The 23,713-nt window shown below is 37.4% G+C and overlaps 1 protein-coding gene across 1 annotated transcript in view; it reads right to left on the reverse strand.

Annotated features, from left to right (window-relative positions):
- LOC128646112 (solute carrier family 12 member 4) overlaps positions 1-22,220 on the reverse strand; it is a 270,698-nt gene extending 248,478 nt beyond the window's left edge. Inside the window, exon 1 of the mRNA XM_053699564.1 lies at positions 21,993-22,220. Coding sequence (XP_053555539.1) covers positions 21,993-22,128 — 136 coding nt within the window. The 5' untranslated portion in view covers positions 22,129-22,220. The remainder of the gene's footprint in view (positions 1-21,992) is intronic.
- Between the last annotated feature and the right edge of the window lie 1,493 nt (positions 22,221-23,713).

Consider the following 23,713-nt stretch of genomic DNA (forward strand, 5'->3'; position numbering starts at 1 on the left):
ATCTAGATTTAAATATTAATATTATTAATGAAAATATTCCTATTAGATTTATTTTAATAAGAGTTTAGTTAGGGATGTTAGAGTTAGATAGGGTAATTATACATATAATATAATATAATATAATATAATATAATATAATATAATATAATATAATATAATATAATATAATATAATATAATATAATATAATATAATATAATATAATATAATATAATATAATATAATATAATATAATATAATATAATATAATATAATATAATATAATATAATATAATATAATATAATATAATATAATATAATATAATATAATATAATATAATATAATATAATATAATATAATATAATAACAATATTAACTATATTAACCCTAATATAATTAGGGTTAATATAGTTAATATAGGTGGCGGTGGTGTAGGGGGATTAGATTAGGGGTTAATACATTTATTATAGGTGGCCGCGGTGTAGGGGGATTTAGATTGTAGGCAAAAGAGCTGATTACTTTGTGACAATGCCCCGCCAAAAGCCCTTTTAAGGGCTGGCAAAAGAGCTGAATTCTTTGGGGCATGCCCCGCAAAAAGCCCTTTTAAGGGCTATTTGTAGGGTTAGACTTAGGTTTAGTGGTAGGGATAGTTTAGTATTTTAGGGGTTAAATAATTTAATATAGGTGGTGGCGGGGTAGGGGGATTAGATTAGGGGTTAATTAATTTAATATAGGTGGCGGCGGGGTAGGGGGATTAGATTAGGGGTTAATAATTTTAAAATAGATGGCGACGGGGTAGGGGCTCACTTTAGGGGGTAGGTAAGGTAGATGGCGGCGGTGTAAGGGGCTCACATTAGGGGGTAGGTAAGGTAGATGGCGGCGGGGTAGGGGCTCACTTTAGGGGGTTATAGATTTAATATAGCTGGCGGCGGTGTCCGGGAGCGGCGGTTTAGGGGTTAATACATATTTTATTGTTAGGATAGTGAGGGGGGATAGCGGATAGAGGGTTAGACGTGTCGGGCTATGTTTGGGAGGCGTGTTAGACAGTACGGGTGATTTCATACTTTAGTCAGGTTTTGTAGGCGCCGGCAGTTTCTAACGTGCCGTAAGTCACTGGCGACTCCAGAAATTTGTACTTATGCAGATTTCTGGACATCGCTGGTTTATCCGACTTACGGCACTTTAGCATCTGACGGCGCCGTATATTGGATAGCTCGAGTTGCGAGCTGAAACTGCGGGCGATGCGGGTTCCCTCGCTTGTGCCGCAAACTATGCCGTATATCGGATCGCGCCCCAAACACTCAAAATACACTACAATAAGAGGCGTCCTTCAAGGGCTTAGAAATTAGAATACGAGCCTCCCTAGGTTTAACCTTTACACAAAGAAAACCAAGAGAACAATACAAATTGGATGATAAAAGATGCAAATTATATATATATATATATATATATATATATATATATATATATATATATATATATATATATATATATATATATATTTGGGTGTTTGGATCAGCAATTTCATTTTGATCTATCAAATAACTGAAGGACACAGTAATATTTCAGTATTGAAATAAGGTTTATTGCATTAACAGAAAATGTGCAATATGCATCAAAACGAAATTAGACAGGTGCATACATTTGGGCACCCTTGTCATTTTGAATACCTGTAACTACCTAGCACTAATAAATTAGAACACACATTTGGTTTGGTGAACCCATTAAGCCTTGAACTTCATAGACAGGTGCATCCACTCATGAGAAAAGGTATTTAAGGTGGCCAATTGCAAGTTGTTGTTCTCTTTGACTCTCCTCTGAAGAGTGGCAACATGGAAGCCTCAAAACAATTCTCAAATCACCTGAAAACAAATATTATGGTTTAGGGGAAGGCAACAAAAAGCTATCGCAGAGATTTAAGCTGTCAGTGTCCACTGTGAGGAAATGGAAGACCACAGGCACAGTTCTTGTTAAGGCCAGAAGTGGCAGGCCAAGTAAAATATCGGAGAGGCAAAAGAATGGTAAGAACGGTCAAAAACAGTCCACAGACCACCTCCAAAGATCTACAACATCATCTTGCTGCAGATGGTGTCACTGTGCATCGTTCAACAATTCAGCGCACTTTGCACAAGAAGAACCTGTATGGGAGAGTGATGCGGAAGAAGCCTTTTCTGCACACATGCCACAAACTGAGTCGCTTTAGGTACACAAACGCACATTTGGACAAGCCAGCTTCATTTTGGAAGAAGGTGCTGTGGACTGATGAAAAAAGGATTAAGTTATTTGGTCAAAACAAGGGGCATTATGCATGGCGGCAAAAGAACACAGCGTTCCAAGACAAACAATTGCTACCCACAGTAAAATTTGGTAGATGTTCCATCATGCTGTGGGGCTGTGTGGCCAGTGCCGGTACTAGGAATCTTGTTAAAGTTGAGGGAAGCATGGATTCCACTCAATATCAGCAGATACTTGAGAATAATGTTGAGGAATCAGTCACAGAGTTACGCCGGGGCTGGATATTTCAACAAGACAACAACCAAAAACACTGTTCAAAATCTACTCTGGCATTTATGCAGAGGAACAAGTACAACGTTCTGGAATGGCCATCCCAGTCCCCAGACCTGAATATCATTGAAAATCTGTGGGGCGATTTGAAGCGGGCTGTTCATGCTCGGCAACCATCAAACCTAACTGAACTGGAGATGTTTTGCAAGGAATGGTCCAAAATAACTTCATCCAGACACTCATTACAGGCTATAGGAGACTGTTATTTCTGCTAAAGGAGGCTCTACTAAATATTGATGCAATATTTCTGTTGGGGTGCCCAAAATTATGCACCTGTCTAATTTCGTTTTGATGCATATTGCACATTTTCTGTTAATCCAATAAACCTCATTTCACTACTAGAATATTACTGTGTCCTTCAGTTATTTGATAGATCAAAATGAAATTGCTGATCCAAACACCCAATTATTTATAAATGAAAATCATGGAAATTGTCAGGGGTGCCTAAACTTTTGCATACAACTGTATATGTGTGTTTGTATATGTATTAATATATTCATAGACAAATATGTACACATAAGCATATGTGCAGTATACAGTATCTCACAAAAGTGAGTACACCCCTCTACATTTTTGTAAATATTTATTATATCTTTTGATGTGACAACACTGAAGAAATGACACTTTGCTACAATGTAAAGTAGTGAGTGTACAGCCTGTATAACAGTGTAAATTTGCTGTCCCCTCAAAATAACTCAACACACAGCCATTAACGGCTAAACCGTTGACAACAAAAGTGAGTATACCCCTAAGTGGAAATGTCCAAATTGGGCCCAATTAGCCATTTTCCCTCCCCGTTGTCATGTGACTCATTAGTGTTACAAGGTATCAGGTGTGAATGGGGAGGTGTGTTAAATTTGGTGTTATTGCTCTCACACTACTTCATACTGGTCACTGGAAGTTCAACATGGCACCTCATGGCAAACAACTCTCTGAGGATCTAAAAAAATAATTGTTGCTCTACATAAAGATGGCCTAGGCTATAAGAAGATTGCCAAGACCCTGAAACTGAGCTGCAGGACGGTGGGCAAGACCATACAGCGGTTTCACAGGACAGGTTCCACTCAGAACAGGCCTTGCCATGGTCGACCAAAGAAGTTGAGTGCACGTGCTCAGCATCATATCCAGAGGTTGTCTTTGGGAAATAGACATATGAGTGCTGCCAGCATTGCTGTAGAGGTTGAAAGGGTGGGGGTCAACCTGTCAGTGCTCAGACCATATGCCGCACACTGCATCAGATTGGTCTGCATGGCTGTTGTCCCAGAAGGAAGCCTCTTCTAAAGATAATGCAAAAGAAAGCCCATAAACAGTTTGCTGAAGACAAGCAGACTAAAAACAAGGATTACTGGAACCATGTCCTGTGGTCCGATGAGAATAAGATAAACTTATTTGGTTCAGATGGTGTCAAGCGTGTGTGGTGGCAACCAGGTGAGGAGTACAAAGACAAGTGTGTCTTGCCTACAGTCAAGCATGGTGGTGGGAGTGTCATGGTCTGGGCCTGCATAAGTGCTGCCAGCAATGGGGAGCTACAGTTCATTGTGTAAACCATGAATGCCAACATGTACTGTGACATACTGAAGCAGAGCATGTTCCCCTCCCTTAGGAGACTGGGCCGCAGGGCAGTTTTCCAACATGATGACCCCAAACACACCTCCAAGACCACCACTGCCTTGCTAAAGAAGCTGAGGGTAAAGGTGATGGACTCGCCAAGCATGTCTCCAGGCCTAACCCTATTGAGCATCTGTGGGGCATCCTCAAAACGGAAAGTGGGGGAGCGCAAGGTCTCTAGCATCCACCAGCTCCGTGATGTCGTCATGTAGGAGTGGAAGAGTACTCCAGTGGCAACCTGTGAAGCTCTGGTGAACTCCATGACAAAGAGGGTTAAGGCAGTGCTGGAAAATAATAGTGGCCATACAAAATATTGACACTTTGGGTCCAATTTGGACATTTTCATTTAGGGGTCTACTCACTTTTGTTGCCAATGGTTTAGACATTAATGTCTGTGTGTTGAGTTATTTTGAGGGGACAGCAAATGTACACTGTTATACAGGCTGTACACTCACTACTTTACCTTGTTTCAAAGTGTAATTTCTTCAGTGTTGTCACATGAAAAGATATAATAAATTATTTACAAAAATGTGAGGGGTGTACTCACTTTTGTGAGATACTGTATATGTGTTTATACATATTTGCCTATGAATATAAAATAATATTTTTTTTTGTCCCATATTTGTCTTTTCATAAACACATAAATTATGCTTACCAGATAATTTTATTTCGTTCTGTATAAGAAGAGTCCACTGCATCATTCCTTACTATTGGGAAATACTTAACCTAGCCACCAGAAGGAGGCAAAGACAACCCAGCCAAAGGCTTAAATACCACTCCCACGTCCCCCATTCCCACAGTCATTTTACCAAGGGAACAAGGAACAATAGTAGAAATATCAGGGCATAAATGGTGCCAGAAGAAAAATATAATTTAGAGGGCCGCCGATCGGATAACACGGACGGGGTCGTGGACTCTCCTTATACAGAAGGAAATGAAATTATCGGGTAAGCATAATTTATGTTTTCCTTCTTAATATAAGGAGAGTCCACGGCTTCATTCCTTACGGTTGGAAAAATTAAACCCAAGCTCTAGAGGACACTGAATGATAACTGGAGGGACAAAAAGAAAGGCAGACCCTAATCTGAGGGCACCACAGCCTGCAAAACCTGTCTCCCGAAAGCTGCTTCAGCCAAAGGAAAAACATCAACCTTGTAAAATTTAGAAAAAGTATGAAAGGAGGACCAGGTAGCCGCCTTACAAATCTGATCCATAGAGGCCTTGTTCTTAAAGGCCCAAGAGGAAGCCACTGCTCTAATAGAATGAGCCATAATCCTCTGAGGTTTTTGTCCCGCTGTCTCATAAAGCAAAGCAGATAACACTCCTTAACTTAAAAGATAAGGAAGTCGAAGAGACCGTCTAACCCTTACGCTTCCCGGAATAGACAAACAAGGAAGAAGTTTGTCTAAAATCCTTAGTAGCCTGAAGATAAAACTTCAAGGCGTGAACCACGTCCAAATTATGGAGTAAACGTTCCTTCAAAGAAGAAGGAGGATTGGGACACAAGAAAGGAACCACAATCTCTTGATTGATGTTGCGGTCTGACACGACCTTAGGAAGAAAACCTAACTTAGTACGTAGGATAGTATTATCAGAATGGAACACCAGATAAGGAGGCTCACGTTGCAAGGCAGCACTCTCAGATATTCTGCGCACAGAAGCAATAGCCAGTAGAAAAAGAACCTTCCGGGACAACAATTTAATGTCAACTTCACGCATAGGGTCAAACGTAGCCCATTGCAAAACCTTAAGAACAAGATTTAGACTCCAAGGAGGAGCCTTAAATCTAAACATAGGTCTGACCCTAGTCAGAGCATTAACAAAGGACTGTACATCTGGAAGCTCCGAGAGCCTCTTGTGCAGAAAACAGAAAGGGCTGAAATCTGTCACCTCAGGGAACTGGCAGAAAGGCCCTTCTCCAGTCCATCCTGGAGAAACTATAGGATCCTGGCGACCTTAACTTTATGCCAGGAAAATCCACGCTCTTAAATTAGATAATGCACTGAGGGCCTCAGACACCGTCATTTTTAACTGCGCGGTAAAATCTGGTGGTAAAAGGCCCCCTCCACATGTAGGATCAAGTGTGCTACCGGAAGCTGCGTGTGTAGGAGGAGATGAATGTAGGGTATGCACCATATGGGACAGCGAGTCCTCAGAGGTGGATGGCTCAATGGTACTAAAAAGGGGTAACCTTCTTTGACCGAATAATATTGTCAAGGCATGTGGAACATAATTGAGAGGGCGGGCATACCAAAGCCTCCTCACAATATAAACAGGTATAACTTGGTCCTAGAAATGACAAAAGAAGAGGCGCTCTGGTGCAGATAAACCCAACAATAAGTGAGATTTCCAAAAAGGAAGAAAAATAGGTACTCACAAAGATATTTGCACTTCCAGTGCAATAATCCGCAAGCCGAAGCTTCAGAGCCGTTCGGCTGACTCTTATTCTCCCGATATGCTCCCGGCAATAGTCAGGCCCCTAAGAGGAATGAAGCATAGGACACCTTGGTGCAGATCACCCTTACCAATATCGAGCTAACAACAGTGGGTAGATATTTATACTCACAAACGTGTGTGCACAAACAGTGCAATATCGGGCGGACCGAAACTTTATAAAGCCGTTCGGCTGACTTTCAACAAAGGAGGCTGTTACTCTCTTTCACTCCCGATATGCTCCCAGCAATGGTCAGGCCAAACACCATAATTAGAAGCTCCTTCACAAGAATAGCATAGAATAGGCGCACCTCTTGTTATCAAACACACTTTGTTAGTGTTGTTTCTTTGTTTCTATCATTACCATACACGGTTGTTAGAGGTTTATATTGCAGCCATCATGCTATCGGTTAATGAACGTATCAATAAAAGGCTCACATTAGTATCTTCAGTGTCTCCCGCCAATCCTGCACTCTGTGATAATACTGATATCGATAGTCTATCAATACATTCATCTTTTTCCAAACTTGAAGAACTTATAAATACTGAGTGCAGACATTGGTGGGATGCCGAGATGCTAAGGAAATATATAGAAAAGAAACAAATCCCCAGGGGGTTGAGAATTTTTAAAAATTGCTCCTTCAAAGATGACACTGAATTATTATCCACATGGGAAGAGGCCCTAGGGGATTGCTCCATACGTCTAATGAAAATCTTAATATCACATAGGGAATCTTTAGTCACCAAAATTACATTAGAAATTGAGAAGATACAATCACATTTAGAACAATTTAAAACATCCACTGAATATGAAGAACTTAACAAACTAACACTACAGAGAATAGATAACTACCAAAAAGAACTTTTAGAGAACAAGAATAGGAAATTACTACGAGATGAGGGTGACTACAATAGAGGCGAAATTCACACCTATAATCACGGAAGATCTAGGAACAGAAATAGACAACACAATAGGTTTAATACCCAAGTATCTAATAGAATTAATTTGTCCGATATGCAACAGTCGAATATTCAGCCAAATAGTGGCAACAATCTTGGCAATAGCGAATGGACTGTAGTAGACAGAGGGAATCGTTTTAGAAACAATAGTAATCATAATAGGATTAAACACACAGCACAATATAACCAGACATATCAACATTCCAATTCTTATGTTAATCCTATAAATTCACACTATCAGGGTAACACATCCTCCTATTACCCTCCACAACAATATATGCACTCCACGAGAATGAGTCACGATAGTTACAATAGACCTGTTTGGCACAATTCAAATCCTCGGAGTGATACCGATAACAGACGAGAATTTAACAGAAGAGATTCATATGACCATCCCATATGTGCTAATATCCCAATATCAAACAGATTTGAAACATTAAATGAGCCTACGGCGCCTTTGAGGGCTGATATAGGAAGACAAACAATAACAACTAATAATGAGACTTTCAATGAGAGGACCCACCCAATAGAAGTAGAGAGCTCTGCTTTTTTAGAACAAAGACAGAGACCACAATCTTGGTCCCAGAGAAAAATTGCAAGCTATCTAGAGCCGGTTACCACACAGACTCAATTCCAAAAAGGAAAACGACCCTACACAGACGGGGGTGCAGAGGGCGTGGGACCACCCACAAAAAAACAAGACTACAAAAATTAAGTAAGGGTATATATAACTTATCAAATCATAATTTGACTGATGACGAGATACGAGTATTGGGAAAGGGATTATCTTACAGCCCCTCAAATTTGCACAACACTTTTAATTTGTTTGTAGACCTAAATAGATACACACAGAAACTCACAATGCAAAAATATTTTGCTGAGAAGAGTCTAAAAGAATCTAGTGCTTTACCAATCCTGACAGATGCTATGGAAGCTAGAATTACTTCTGGTTTTCCAACTTATGAACCGGACACTCTTTTGGAACAACTAAATGAGGGTTTTATCCAGACAAATTTTAGAAATAAGTCAAACTTTAACCCACAGATTTCTAATGATTCTTATATTGAAATTTTCAAAGAACTTGTCTTAGAAGAATTAGAACAGCTTCCCAAAAATATCCCTAATCGAAATCTATTTCCAAATGAGCTAAAAGCTTTAGATATTTTAAAAAATAACACTGAACTGATAATCCGCCAGGCCGACAAGGGGGGCGGTATTGTCTTACAGAACCGTAGTGATTATATAAAAGAAGCAAATCGCATTTTGGGAGACAAGCACTATTATTCTCCCCTTAAAGAAGACCCCACATCTAGGTACCTACAAACCCTTACGGGCCTAATTAATTTCGCCCACCAGGAGGGTATAGTATCCAAAAGAGAGAAGGAATTCTTGATTCCAAAGGAGCCTGCCTGTGCATTCTATTACCACTTACCGAAAATCCACAAGGATACGGCCAACCCCCCGGGAAGACCCATAATAGCGGGCATAGGCAGCCTCACAGAGAATGTATCTGCATACATTGACTTTTTCCTCCAGAAATATGTCATTAATCTCGAATCATATATTAGAGATTCATCTGATCTTCTGGAGAAACTGACACATATCACCATCACAGATGATCTATTATGGATAACCTGTGATGTAGAAGCGCTCTATTCAAACATTCCTCACAATCAAGGTGTAATAGCAATCTCCAACTATTTAGAAGAAGATCCATATATCCCATCATTGCAAAAACAATTTATTTTACAATTAATTTTATTTGTTTTGCAACACAATTATTTTTTGTTTCATGACCAATATTTTTTGCAGATTAAATGAACCGCCATGGGCACCAGGTTCGCCCCTAGTTTTGCAAACTTGTATATGGGAAGTTTCGAGAACCAATTTATTTATCAATCTGAATTTGGGGCGAACCTGGTGTTCTATGGTAGGTTCATAGACGACCTTATATTTTTGTGGAATGGTACCAAAGATAAAGCAGAAGAATTCATTAATCACCTAAATAATAATGATAGGGGACTTAGATTCACAAGCTGCATTCATCCAGAGAGTGTAGTCTTTTTGGACTTGAGTTTGTGTTTTAATGGCAATGGAGGAATTGACAGTTCTACCCATTTCAAAACCGTGGATAGTAATAGCTACTTAGATTTCTCCAGCAATCACTACTATCCTTGGAAAAGGAATGTCCCATATGGGCAATTTAAAAGAATAAGGAGAAATTGTAGTTTATTAACAGACTATGACAGACAGAGCCTCATTCTCAAAGAAAGATTCAAGGAAAAACACTATCCCATGGAACTTATTGAATCCAGTTACCAAAGAGCTAGAAATGAAAGAAGGGAAAATTATTTTGTCCAGAAAAAGGACAATAAACAAGCACAATTAGAAGCTGACAAACCAATGGAGATTAGATTTATAACACAATTTAATAGCAATCATAAGGAAATTAAAAATATATTTCAGAAGCATTGGAGAATTCTAAAGAGAGATCCCATTCTCAATGATTTGATTGGCGATAGCCCATCTATAGTATATAAAAGGGCACCTACCCTGAAAAACATTTTAGCACCTAGTAAGGTAGTTGGACATCAAATTAAGAAGACCTGGAAAATCACGAATAAAACAAATAAGAGTCTAAATAATAATTGTCCAATTAAGAATAGGGGTGCCTACAAATGTAGGATTTCTAGATGCAAAATGTGTGACCACATTGGTCATGGCACACTTCATTTCCGTTCTCATGTAGATACCAAAACCTATAGAATTACAAGTAGGATGACCTGTGCTTCCAATTATGTTATATACTTAATATCCTGCGTATGTGGGATCCAATATATTGGTCGCACAATTAGACACCTGAGTCATCGCTGGTCTGAACACTATTGTAGTATTCTTAGAAATAAGAAATCGCATAGTGTTATTAAACACTGCCATAAAAAACATGGAGGAAATCCTAACTGTTATACTATAGTCCCGATAGAGGAGATTGTACCTTCCAACTTATACAGCAGATTCCTGAGGCTGAGGCAGAGAGAGACATACTGGATTCACAAACTGAAGACCATGCACCCCTTGGGTCTCAATCTCAATGTGGACTTAGCAGCATTTTAAGATCCATATATTCACCATCAGAGGTGTGTGTCTCTCTCTGCCTCACCCTGTAGAGAATTTAGTGTTCCCATTTCTAGTCTGAATTGTTTTGACTGGTTTATTGCCAAATAGATACACTTTTTGCATTATATATATATATATATATATATATATATATATATATATATATATATATATATATATATATATATATATATATATATATATATATATATAATATATATATATATATATATATATATATATATGGGGTTCTCTCTAAAGACTACATGACTTCTAAACAATATAAATATAGATAAAAGAAGACCACTATACATTATTCGGGTTAATAACCAGAAATTTGTGTTTTCAAATAATTTTAGTTATAGTAACAGACACTCATTGATAAGAGCAAGGACATATACCAATTTCATTCTCTGACATTAGTTACATAAACATCACATATATATTATTTTTTCCGTATTAGTTATAACAATGTTACACTATTTCACCATACACTTCTGACCAACCGGAATTTACAAGCACAGCAACACCAACCAATAGCTGCATCAATCTTTGACAATATTATTATTTTTACACAAAACACACGCCATTTAATATTAGACACTTTTAGCCACAAACCAATAGTAGTATTATTATATATTATTATCCTCACAACCTAAATTCTGTTACACACAGATTCACTTTATACCCACCTAGACAGTTGCCACGTATAGTATCACTAGACTAAGGTCATTTTAGCACTTCATTAGATTCACTAGAGGATAGTCATCACTCCCTAGTATCACATCACAGAATTCCCAATTTATGTTTAAGTCATCGACCGCATCACAAAACACGGAGGATCTAAAGTTGCAACCAAGATCACGTAGAATTTTTAGAAACATATCGAAACCCATTAAACTTAAAATTGATAATGAATATCATAACTTTTCACTCACTAATTCCAGGTATTTTGTCATCGAGCCGAAATCGTATATATATATATATAATGCATTGCAGTATGTACGTATTAGACTAATATGTTTCTCAATTACTTCAATTATATATGACCCACTATCGATAACATCATATATATATATTTTAGGACATTTAGTAATACCACAGCGAGGGCCTAATGTTAACTGAGCATATATTTTGAACCCTGCAATTTAGAATCGATAGGATATCCACCCGTAAACTTTATGTATCTAAAATTCAGACTATTGTATATATGCTGTATAAGATGAGTTTTTATTCACTATGTTTATCTGTACAATGTTGCTAGAAATGTATGTTAACATATCACTATTTACCGAATGTGCTATTGACAGCTGAAACACAATTCTGTTAGTTACCCAGTACCTGAAAGAGGCGTAGCACCGAATTGATTAATGCACATGTTATGGTGGGTGTGTAACTTGTAAACCATTCTCATTGGTTAACTTAGCCTTTTTAAGAAAGCAAGGTAGTTCATTAAATTTATGAGCCTGATGAAACGGCGTGCAGCCGAGAAACGCGTAGCAAAGTTTTAAGATTTTTAATAAAAGTTTTTACATTGTTCTACCTTGCTTTGAACTTTTCTTTTTACTGGATTTTCGAGAGTAACAGCCTCCTTCGTTGGAAGTCAGCCGAACGGCTTTATAAAGTTTCGGTCCGCCCGATATTGCACTGTTTGTGCACACACGTTTGTGAGTATAAATATCTACCCACTGTTGTTAGCTCGATATTGGTAAGGGTGATCTGCACCAAGGTGTCCTATGCTTCATTCATCTTAGGGGCCTGACTATTGCCGGGAGCATATCGGGAGAATAAGAGTCAGCCGAACGGCTCTGAAGCTTCGGCTTGCGGATTATTGCACTGGAAGTGCAAATATCTTTGTGAGTACCTATTTTTCTTCCTTTTTGGAAATCTCACTTATTGTTGGGTTTATCTGCACCAGAGCGCCTCTTCTTTTGTCATTTCTAGGACCAAGTTTTATCCTCACGCATATTGTGGAGAGAGCCGCTGCTTGCTTTGGGGCCACCTGTATTACCTCCTTAGGAGTTGTGGGACTTTCAGTATATTCAATATATATGGACGTTTTTTTGTTGAATATAAACACCAAGGATTCCATCAAGTATTTGCCAATTATTATGTATTATTGTTGACCAGTTATATATTATTTCACTGTTATTATTGCTATATGATATCTCACATAAAACACCATAATTAGAAGCTCCATCACAAGAATAGCATAGAATAGGCGCACCTCTTGTTATCAAACACACTTTGTTAGTGTTGTTTCTTTGTTTCTATCATAAACAGGTATTACTATTTGGAATAGAGGGAGTACCCTCTAATATATCAGAATCCTCCATAGCTTAAGATAATGACAGCAGGACACAGAAAATAATCTTTTTTTCCTCAAAAAAATGGCACCCTTATACTCCCAATGGCTGGGGAACTCGCCACCTCCTAGACCCAGACAATACAGAGAAATAGCATCTTCTCCGACAGCCAACTTGGTCAGGAAAGAGGAAATAAAAGCGAGACCACATGTTCTCATGGTGCACAAGGCAGGACACCCCTGCTATGAGTAAAAGTGCGCCAAGTTACAAGCTGCGCAGCACTCAAAGTGAAAGTATAAACCTGTGCGTTCCAGCCACATAACAAAAAGTCTATGAGCCCAATAAATCTCACACATAAAGCAGCATAAAATCAAAGCATCGCATTTGATTAATCCCCACTGTTCAATAATCCCCCTCAGGAGATATTAACTGATTGACATGATTCTATTAAGATAAAAGGAGCCACACTGTGACCCTGTCTTCAAGCATTTTCAACATATGTAAAAATTGAAACGATCTCACCAGAATCCCTGCTGTGGAACAGAAACACAGCCTCTCAAGTGTGACAGTCTTGTAGCATCGCTCCTGACATGGACTTGAGTGAGAAAACTCGTCAACATTGATTACTTAGGAGCTGTTAGCAGGCAGTCTGGATGAGTTCGCAGAAAGACTCTCCCTGAATCTCCAGACTAACTTTCGTCAATGCTCTCACTGAGAGGCTGACAAGACTACTTAAAACTCCAGTTCCATATTGAAGGGCAGATACCCCTCCTAAGTAACTACTCAGAAATCCTCTGACACTTCTCTGCCATCCTCCTGTGACAAAAGAAAAGAAATGACTGGGGGGGGGGGGGTGGGGGAACTGGTTGAGGTATTTAAGCCTTTGGCTTGGGTGTCTTTGCCAGGTTCAGTATTTCCCAACAGTAAGGAATGATGCCGTGGACTCTCCTTATATTAAGAAGGAAATAATATTTCATATTAATACGTATACAGGTGCCCTCATTTTACAATGGTTCAATTTGCACCGTTTCAGAAAAACAACCTTTTTTTCAGTCATGTGACTGCTATTGAAAAGCATTGAGAAGCAGTGCATTGAGTAAAATAGCCAGTAGGTGGAGCTGTCCGCTTGTGTTGCAGCAAAGATAAGCAAGCTGAAATTAATCAGTTTAACCAGACCTGAGCCATCGAGCAGCTTGCAAAGGAACAAGATCTTCCTGTCTATAAATCAGTACAGATTGGAATGCATAGAAAGAACTGTTTGCAGAAAAATGCAAGTAAAATCTGTGTTGTGTAATTATTTTATTAGGTTTATAATGCTGTTTAGCATTTAAAGTCTTCATTTCAAAGCTTTAAAAATAATGTATTCGGTGTTACTTATGCCAATTTTGAGAGGGGCCTGGAACCTAACTCCCTCACTTCTCATTGACTTACATTATAAACTGGGTTTCAATTTACAACCATTCTTTATGGAACCTAACCCTGGCGTAAACTGAGGGATAGATTAGAAATATATATATATATATATATATATATATATATATATATATAAAAATTATGGGGGGGGGGGGGGGGAGATAAAAAACTGAAATTAAAATCCTCCATGTCTCAAAATTAAATCAATGTAAAGTTTTTTTTATCTCCCCCCCCCATAATTTTAATGAATTTTGGTTTAACCATGAAAATAGCTTTTCCAATGCAGCAATCAGAAATCTATCTCCTACTGATGAGTTCTAAAAAGAACGAAACAGGCTTGTATAGTGAGTGATTTCTGGTTTGCTGTCATATTCCTGTTTAAAAGGCTCGCTGTGTTAAAACAGTATTTTTGAAGCAAAAAAACTGAGAATTTGCATACCTAATTTGCATATCTTACCCACAATTCTCTTGTGCATTGGAAACATTGCATATTAAGAATTTCTGGGGGAAAGCAAGCGGGGATACTTGCTTAGATGTACTAATTTCCTATGCAAATATATATATATATATACACACACACACACACACACACAATATTCTCCCCAGGACCTATTTAATGGGGGAATCACCCGACTGAAATTTAAGTCAACGTTAACATTAGCTAATACATTTTTCTAATGTTTTTGCACAAAATAGATAGATTAATGGAGAATAACCCAAAATGTTAGAAGCCAGGGTAAAATAGAACATTTTATAACATTGCAAATTATTACACTACACCACCCAGCTACTTCATAATGCCGCCCGGCTGGCAAAATTTAAATATATCTCTATTTTTTATTTTATGATAATGCATACACATATTTATACTACTGGGCTGTAAATTTCCACTAGTTCTGGCCGAGTAAAAACGTTGTCTTCTTTTTCTTCTAACATTGAGGAGGGAGACTAGTAGCTTTTGTCTCCTGACTAGTAAACTATAGTGGTATTTTCAATAAAATTATTATTAACGGAAAACCATCCACTTGGCAATACTCTCCAAAGAAGCAGTTAACTAATAACACAAGGAAGGATGCATGTTTTACTATTAACCTTGTGTATACATTGCTTTTCTATGCAAGGTGCAAGGATCCTTTTAAAGAGAATGAAATGGATTAGTCACTATTAATCTCTTCAATCCCTGTGCAGGTTGTGTGGGTAATTTAAAAATAAAAAAACTACATGTGGTAGTTGTGGCCTTGGGAAAAACTAAAAACACTATAACGTGTACCTCGATTGCAGAGGATTGGCCTGTCCCTTTATATTTATAGAGATTAATTTTTTAGTGAAAACATTTTCCACAAAAACAAATGCCAAAAGAAGGGGTCACAATCTTAAAGGGACATTAAAGTGAAGGTCAATTTCGATGACTAAGTGCCCGGTTTTTAATAATCCAATTAAAAACAAAGGGTACTTTAATTCATCAAAATTGACATTTCAAGCGTTTTCTTCAAAAACTTACTGAAAGCTGAAAGCTGCTCCATCGATTCCCCCGGCCGTCGGAAGCCTCTGCTTACATCAGAAATGACGAATCCGGCTTTCTCTAATCATGGTGTTTCCCCTGATGAAGCCTGATTTGTCATTTTGGACCCGCGAAGAGGACTTGCGACGGGCGGAGGAAGAGCCGCAGCGGCTCTCAGAATTAAAAGGTAAGTTTTTGAAGACAACGCTTGAAATGTCAAGTTTGATGAATTAAAGTGCCCTTGTTTTTAATAGGATTATTAAAAACTGGGCACTAATTCATCAAAATTGACCTTCACTTTAAACACTAAATAAATACTAGATAGAATTATGCAAAGAAAAGATTAGTCTGAGAATAGCATGTAGATGTATGTTTTAAGGTTTCATTAGCTGTTTAAATAATGAAAAAATTAATGTAGTTTTTGTGTCTATAAAACAATGGGAGCTGCCATGTTGTAACTTAAGTTACCTGCTCTGCTGTGGCCAATTAGGGACAGCTATAAATAGGTCACTAGAGTGTTCAGCCAATGACTGTGTGGAATATAACAGTGGTCTGCATTTCCATTTCTAATAAGAACTGGAAAGCTCACAAATTTGGAATAGAATTGCAGGAAAGGGGGACAAAATAAATAATGACAGTATATTGCAGATTTTATTTCATATATACGATTTATCATCATTTTATATTACTATCTCAAATTGTTTAATGTCCCTTTAAATTGAGGGTAGCAGAATCATGGGAAATGTTAGGAAGCATTTTTTAAAAAAAATTTTTTTACAGAAAGTGTGGTGAATTCATGGAATAAACTTCCAGTTGAGGTGGTAAACACAAAGACTGTAAAGGAATTCAAAAATGCCTGGGACATGCATAAGGCTATCCTAAGAAAACAGGAACATGTAATATGGGTAGACTTGATGGGCCATTTGGTTTTCACCTACCGTCAAATGTTTCTATATTTAATACAGCCAGCGGTTGTACTAAATCAGCCATTTAGCACTGTGTAGCTGAAGCGGCTACTAACATGCGCAGACTGCATTAATAAGAGTTCAGCACCTTTGCTAGGAGAACAGGGAGATTTAGCTGTATTAGAGATGTTATGGTTCCAAAATTAACAAAAACTATGCACCTCTGGGTTGATAGTTGTTGGGTTTAGCGGCGTCATCTGAGCTCTTGAGATTACTACAGAATGTGCTCCATATAGATAGAACAAGGCTTATTGATGCAGCGAGTGCATGTCTGACAGTCTCATCAAGAGCACAGAGAATATGTCCTATAGAAAGTTCAGTAGGCCAGATATTTGTTTACTGTTATCCACCAAGAATTGCTGTTTAAAAAAAATAAATACTGATTAAAGAGACAGTGAACTGTGATTGTGAATGTGTTTCCAATGATCCATTTTACCTTAGGTTTTTTTTCTCCATGCAACTTCAGGCTATGTTGTGGTTTCTATTAGCAGATACAGCCATTTCATATACAAGACACAGCTAAAGGAAACATTTCCCATATATTTTAAACACTGCAGCTGGTTTAACAAGTCAATTTAAAAAGGGACACAAAACACTTTTTCCCCCATGATTCAGTTAGAGCATGCAGTTTTAACAGACTATTTACTTAAAACACAAAACATTCATTCAGTATGACTCTCGATTGCCTGACATAACATTGTGCAGCTGTTAAGTATGACAAGCTTGACATTTCCAAAGTGACCAATACTGGGAACATGCAATCATCAAAAGCAGTAAGGACTCGGTTTATCAAGCCGTTCACCCAGCTCAGACTGCAGGTTCTGCAGTCAGTTTTTATCAAGCAGTGGTCATCAGACTGCTGCTTCCTAGACTCTTCTCCTCCTCTTCTTAGGTGAAGAATTTCAATCACCCTGGTCTCATCTGACCAGGGAGATTAACAGCTCCTGCCCACATGCGATAGCTGTGAGTGGGCAGGGGGCGGTGTTGCACAAGAGCGCAAAATATCACTCTTGTGCAATGCTGAATTCCGGCAGCGCCCCTGTCTGCCATGTCTAGGTAAATCGATCTCTAAGGATTACTTTGTCTCCCACGCAAGACGGGCTCACATCCACAACTAGGTAAAACAAGCCTTTAAAATAAATGGACTTATACATATGTAGTCAAGTCTCGCTCCCAGTGGCCACTTGTGAATGCAGCTCCTACTCGCCAACACAATATGCGGATTAGTTCACCCCGGAGCTCCCAGAGGGCAGATACCGTAACAGGTCATTTGCGCTCACTACAAGCAATCTTTATTGCTGAGGAAATATCAAATGCAGAGCTGCTAAAATGTTTGTATTTAAATGTCTTTAAAAAAAATATAGGCTCACATGGAAATATAATGACAAAAGACCATGGTCTATCATTTAAAGGACACGAAGCCCAAACATTTTATTTCATGATTCAGATAGAGAATACAATTTTAAACAACTTTCCAATTTACTTTGCTTCCTTCTCTTGTTATGCATTCCTGAAAGGTTTATCTAAGAAAGCTCAAGAGCAGCATAGAACCTAGGTTCTAGCAGCTGACTGGTGGAGATTATACCAGTAGTGCATTGCTGCTCCTTCAACAAAGCATACCAAGGGAATGAAACTAATTTGATAAAAGAAGTAAACTGGAAAATTGTTTAAAAATGTATGTTCTACCTAAATCATGAAAGAAAAAAAAATTGGGTTTCATGTCCCTTTAAGGCTGTCAGGGCCAAAACGCCTGTACCCATTTTATGTTTTCATGTGAGCCTATATTTTACAAAGATGGTTAATAAATGAACATTTTAGCAGCTCCACATTTGTGATTGATATGTCATTTACTTCCATTATCAAATTTATTTTGTTTTCTCCTTATTCTATTTCGAAAAAGCATGCGTATATATAGTCTTAGAAGCAGCAATGTACTACTGGGTGCTAGCTGGTTAATGGGGCTACACACATGTGCCTCTTGTCATTGGCTCACTAAACATGTTCAGCAGAGCTAGCTCCCAGTAATGCATTGCTGCTCTAAAGCTGTCTTTGTAGGCGTTTAACTCCTTAGCAGTTTATTCAAGCAACAGTACAATAACAACATGCCATTGCTCACACATTAGAGCCTTTCTATTTACACTCGTATGTCCCATTGATGCTCACATATTGCAAAGTGCATTCAAATCACCTTCTTTCATAATTCATGTTTAAACGACTATTCTCAATCTGTCTTTGTTCTCTTTTGTTCAAAAGCGGGAACATATGCTTAGGAGCCGACCCATTCCTAGAGTACTATATGGCAGCAGTTTTGTAAGAATGTTATTCATTTGCAAAAGAACTAGATGGCAGCACTCTTTCCTGCCATGTATGGCCCCAGATGCCTACCTAAGTATCTTTTTATCATAGAATACCATGGGCAGTAAGCAAATTTGATAATAAAAGTAAATTGGAAACTTTAGAATATTATTGGGTTTCATATCCCTTTAATACACTGCCACTGTATTTTACTAAAGGTTGCTACATTAACAGATGAGACACATTGTCTCACTAGCTCACAGCCGGTACAGGAATTTACAGGCCTGCAGACAGTAGCACACGTCTAGTTACGTTACAATATTACACTCCAAGGCAGGCAGTTTATTTTGGGCAGAGCAATGCTCAGGCAAGCAGGGACACTGTGCAGGCCCCACCCTTATGTCAGTGTGTCTGACTTTATAGACACCACTATCCATTTATAGCGGTTTATATAACCCACTCTTTATCATTTACAGATCACACATTGTAATCTCAGTTTAAGAAAAAGGGATGCTGCGTCAGGAAATATGGTCGCCACTTACAAAAATTGAGCAAAATGACTGCTTTACAAAACAAAAATAAAGAAAATGGATATAAATAATAATAAAAAAAATCTGTGACATACATACACTGATATACAATGAGAGTTAGGCAAATTTTTCAGTTTTAGTCCCAATTACTTATTGTATTTCATATGTATCTGTAAATTGTATATTTCCTAAAAAACAAACAAAACAAAAACAGCATCTGGCCTAGTGCAGATGTCGTGAGTAGCTAGTACTGGATGGGAAAAAAGGGTTTTATTGTCCTCTGATACTACATTGTTAGTTGCCACAAAAAGGAGAAGTGAATTAACCTTCTCACTGCCAAGAGGAATTCAGCCTGCAATCAATAGGATGGTTTCAAAATACCATTTCTGAAGTGCACTAGAGACCAAAACAATGGCATTAAAGCCAACTTATTTCTTTGTTTGTCTAAAACATTTAATTTTTCTTACACAATTTTATTTTATCCTGAAAGAATCAATAAGTTCCTGTCATACTTGCTGTGTCCCTGCCCAACAGTAAAGCAGCGCAGCAATCCTTATTGGCCAATATAAACAGGTAGGAAAAACAAAACCTGCAGTATTAGTTTCAACTAAAATTTAAACAGCCTGTACTTTGTTTTTGTTTTTTTGTGCTTTTCATTTAAAATTATAGAGAATCTTTGAATACAATGTCCATTTAAGGAAAAAGAAAATACCTAGGAGCCAATAACAAAATTAGTTATGAAGAGAGAACAATATATCATGGATGTAAATACTAGATAAAAATGAAAGACATAAAACTACCAATCAAAGCCTCTCTTTCTAACTCATATAACTAGGGTGCAACTGACTTTTACAGAGACGTCAATGTTTTCATTTATTGCATAGCATTGTGTATATTGTTTCATTATGATACACAAGGTATAAACCCAATAATGATCAAGGCTTCTGCTGTGGGTAAATGACATAATAGATAATACAATAATATGGATCACCATGCTTGTATTACAAGCAAACAGAAAATCCACTTGTCTCTCAAAACAAATGAGAACCTGCCCAGTACACCTGGTTGAGGCCTTGTCAAAACACAGAGGTCAGGTCACAAGTACACATCTGATTTCAACAGTGATGTCAATGTAGGTGAATAGTTAACTATGAATTGTTGTGAGTGAAAGATTTAGTTCCCAAGTAAATACAAATGTAATGTTTTAGAATGTTCATTGTAGCACCTGCAAGGTTATCCCCTTTTGTGAAATCCCTAAATTTACATTTGCTAGTCATGTGACATTCTCTTTAAATACCTCTGACAGCCCTAGGGGACATAAGGAAGAGATAGTATATATATATATATATATATATATATATAATATATATATATATATATATATATATATATATATATATATATATATATATATATATATATATATATATTATTTTTTTTCAGTTTTACACACTATCCGAGGTCTGTTCTCTAGATAACACCAAGGATGTGTAAAATCACAGACTAGAGTAAAAAATTATGAAATTGTGCAAATATCTTCCTGTCTGATCACCCAATCTCAGAAATGTGTGCCATTCTTACAGTTGTCATATCTAACATATTATGGTGCTGTCAAATTAAAAGCACTTAAAAGATTAATGAAACATAACTTTTTAAAAAAAAATAGACTTTATAAACTGTATTTTACCTCTGTATAAATGTTTTTTTACAACTGGTGTTTTTGAAAATGAAATAATAAGGGTTATATTTATTAAAAGGATTATAAATCAGTATCATATTTTTAAAACTCTTATGGCAAAATATCTTTTAATTTTCACTTTGAGACTTCTCAACATAACCTAAAATTAGTTTTAGGTTATGTTATAAACAGTACAAAATAAAACAAAAATATTTTATCACAAAAGTTTGCCATCTTATTAATAGGTTAGAAAATTATAGTAGGGAAATCACCAGATCTTTTTAGCCTTTGATATAACTATTATGTTACCTCAAAATAAGTTATCAAGATACAATTTGATACATCATACAGACATAACTGAAAAAGTAAATTGTATTTATAATGGGAGAACTTCATACAGATATAACTCTCATAATGAAACACACCGGCACATCCCTGTCACAGAAACACAGAATCCTCATAGTTGATTACATAGGGAAAAGATACTGCATTCAGCACAGTACTTATAGTTCAGGCAGAGTTAATTTAGAACGTTACAAACTTTTCTAAGTACACTACACAGATGATGGTGAGACCTCTCCCCCGTCACTGCCAGTCAGCTCCTGAGCAATGTGCTGCAGGCCCGTTAGTAACCGAACTCACCATCTGAACTGATAGAGTCATATGGATCCCGTGAGCTTTGTCCTGTGTCCCTGTAATCCACCCAGTTAAGTCCTTCCACGCTGTCATATTCCACTTTCTGTTTGTCCTCCACTGGAACCACTGTAAAATGAGGCATTTCTGCACCTCTATCCTGTAGGGTACAACTGCCAGCCAGGCAGAAGACTCACACTAACTGTTCTTCTCACTCCAAGAATTCCACAGCCATAGACTCACTTCCTCCCAGGAAATTAACATCTCCCTCAACCCCACCCACCCATCAGATCCCATCTCCGCCTCAAACTGTTGCTATCCCAGCCAGCACTTCATTTGCTACAGTGTCTGTGTATTGGTGTGGCCACTGGCTAGGTTAGTAATTTACAGTTACACACAAAAACACACACAAATAGTTTACAGAGCTTTTTAAACGATTATTATGTTTTCTCATAAATATATACAGTAATACGTAAAACAAAAGGGGAAAATGTGATTCTAGCAAAGCTGTTAACTGCAATGAAAAACCAAATGTTATGAAAAGCTATTGAGTTTAAACGATGACAGAATTGCGCAACGTGTATAGGTGTAGAATAAAAGTCTGTTTCACAAAACTATAATAAATAATGTTAAACAACTTAAAGGGAATATTTTAAAGAAACATCTACAAAAGAAGGCTAGAACTCAATCACATACTATTTTTCTGTAGTTGTGGTAGTGATTCTTTAATGAAAATGTAGTGGATGTATTGAAGCGATGTGTGGTGGTGAAATGGGTTTAGATAAGACAAGTTATGCCTGACTTCTTGAAAGGGGGCGCAAAGCATTTAAAACAGGGTAGTTAAAAATGAACTTTTTTTTTGCAAACCTTAGCCAGTATACTGTAACATTTTATCCCCTTTAAAGTTTTCCTAATAATCCATTCTACCTGCTGGAGTGTATTAAATTGTTATCTTAGACATAGATAACATAAATTAGCATTTGTGATTATGTAGAGATAATGAAATCTCTGTGCGCTTTTTAAAAGAGCAAAAACAAATATTTTATATACAAAAATAAATCTAAAGGAGCAGCATTTTTCATACATTTTATACATTGCAACTGATATAAAAAGCGATTGGATACACATTAAGGAGAAACCAATTGTGCATGAACTGTCCCTTTAAATATACAATTCTTTAGCAAAATGAGTACTAAGATTCTATAAATACACCCAAATACAGAAGCACACGCACTGGATCCTATAAGAGAAGCCAGGTGAACTAGAAACACCCTGTGTGTTGTAAATAGGTAGGGGTAGAGGAGTAATGGGAGATTTGAAACGTGATGGCATATTGAGAATCCAAGAGTGCCAGATTCTGGCTCATGGACACACAGCATATATGCTAGACATGTGCGTTTCATTTCGGCGAATTTAGTTTTCGGACGAATTATGGCCAATTCGGAAAATCCTGAAAAATTCATGAAAATCTGAATTTTCAGATCCATTATTCATATTCGGAATTTTTCATTGTTCTAATCTAAACCGCAGTTCCCCGACATCGCTGACATTAAGTAAATCACTAAATAAAGCTATTAACCCCTAACCCGTAGTTCCCCGACATCGCCAACACTAACTAAACCTATTAACCCCTAAACCGCAGTTCCCAAACATCGCCAAAACGAACTAAACATATTAACCCCTAAACCGCAGTTCCCTGACATCGCCAACACAAACTAAACCTATTAACC

This window comes from Bombina bombina, chromosome 1, assembly GCF_027579735.1.
Source record: "Bombina bombina isolate aBomBom1 chromosome 1, aBomBom1.pri, whole genome shotgun sequence".
Classification (NCBI taxonomy): domain Eukaryota; kingdom Metazoa; phylum Chordata; class Amphibia; order Anura; family Bombinatoridae; genus Bombina; species Bombina bombina.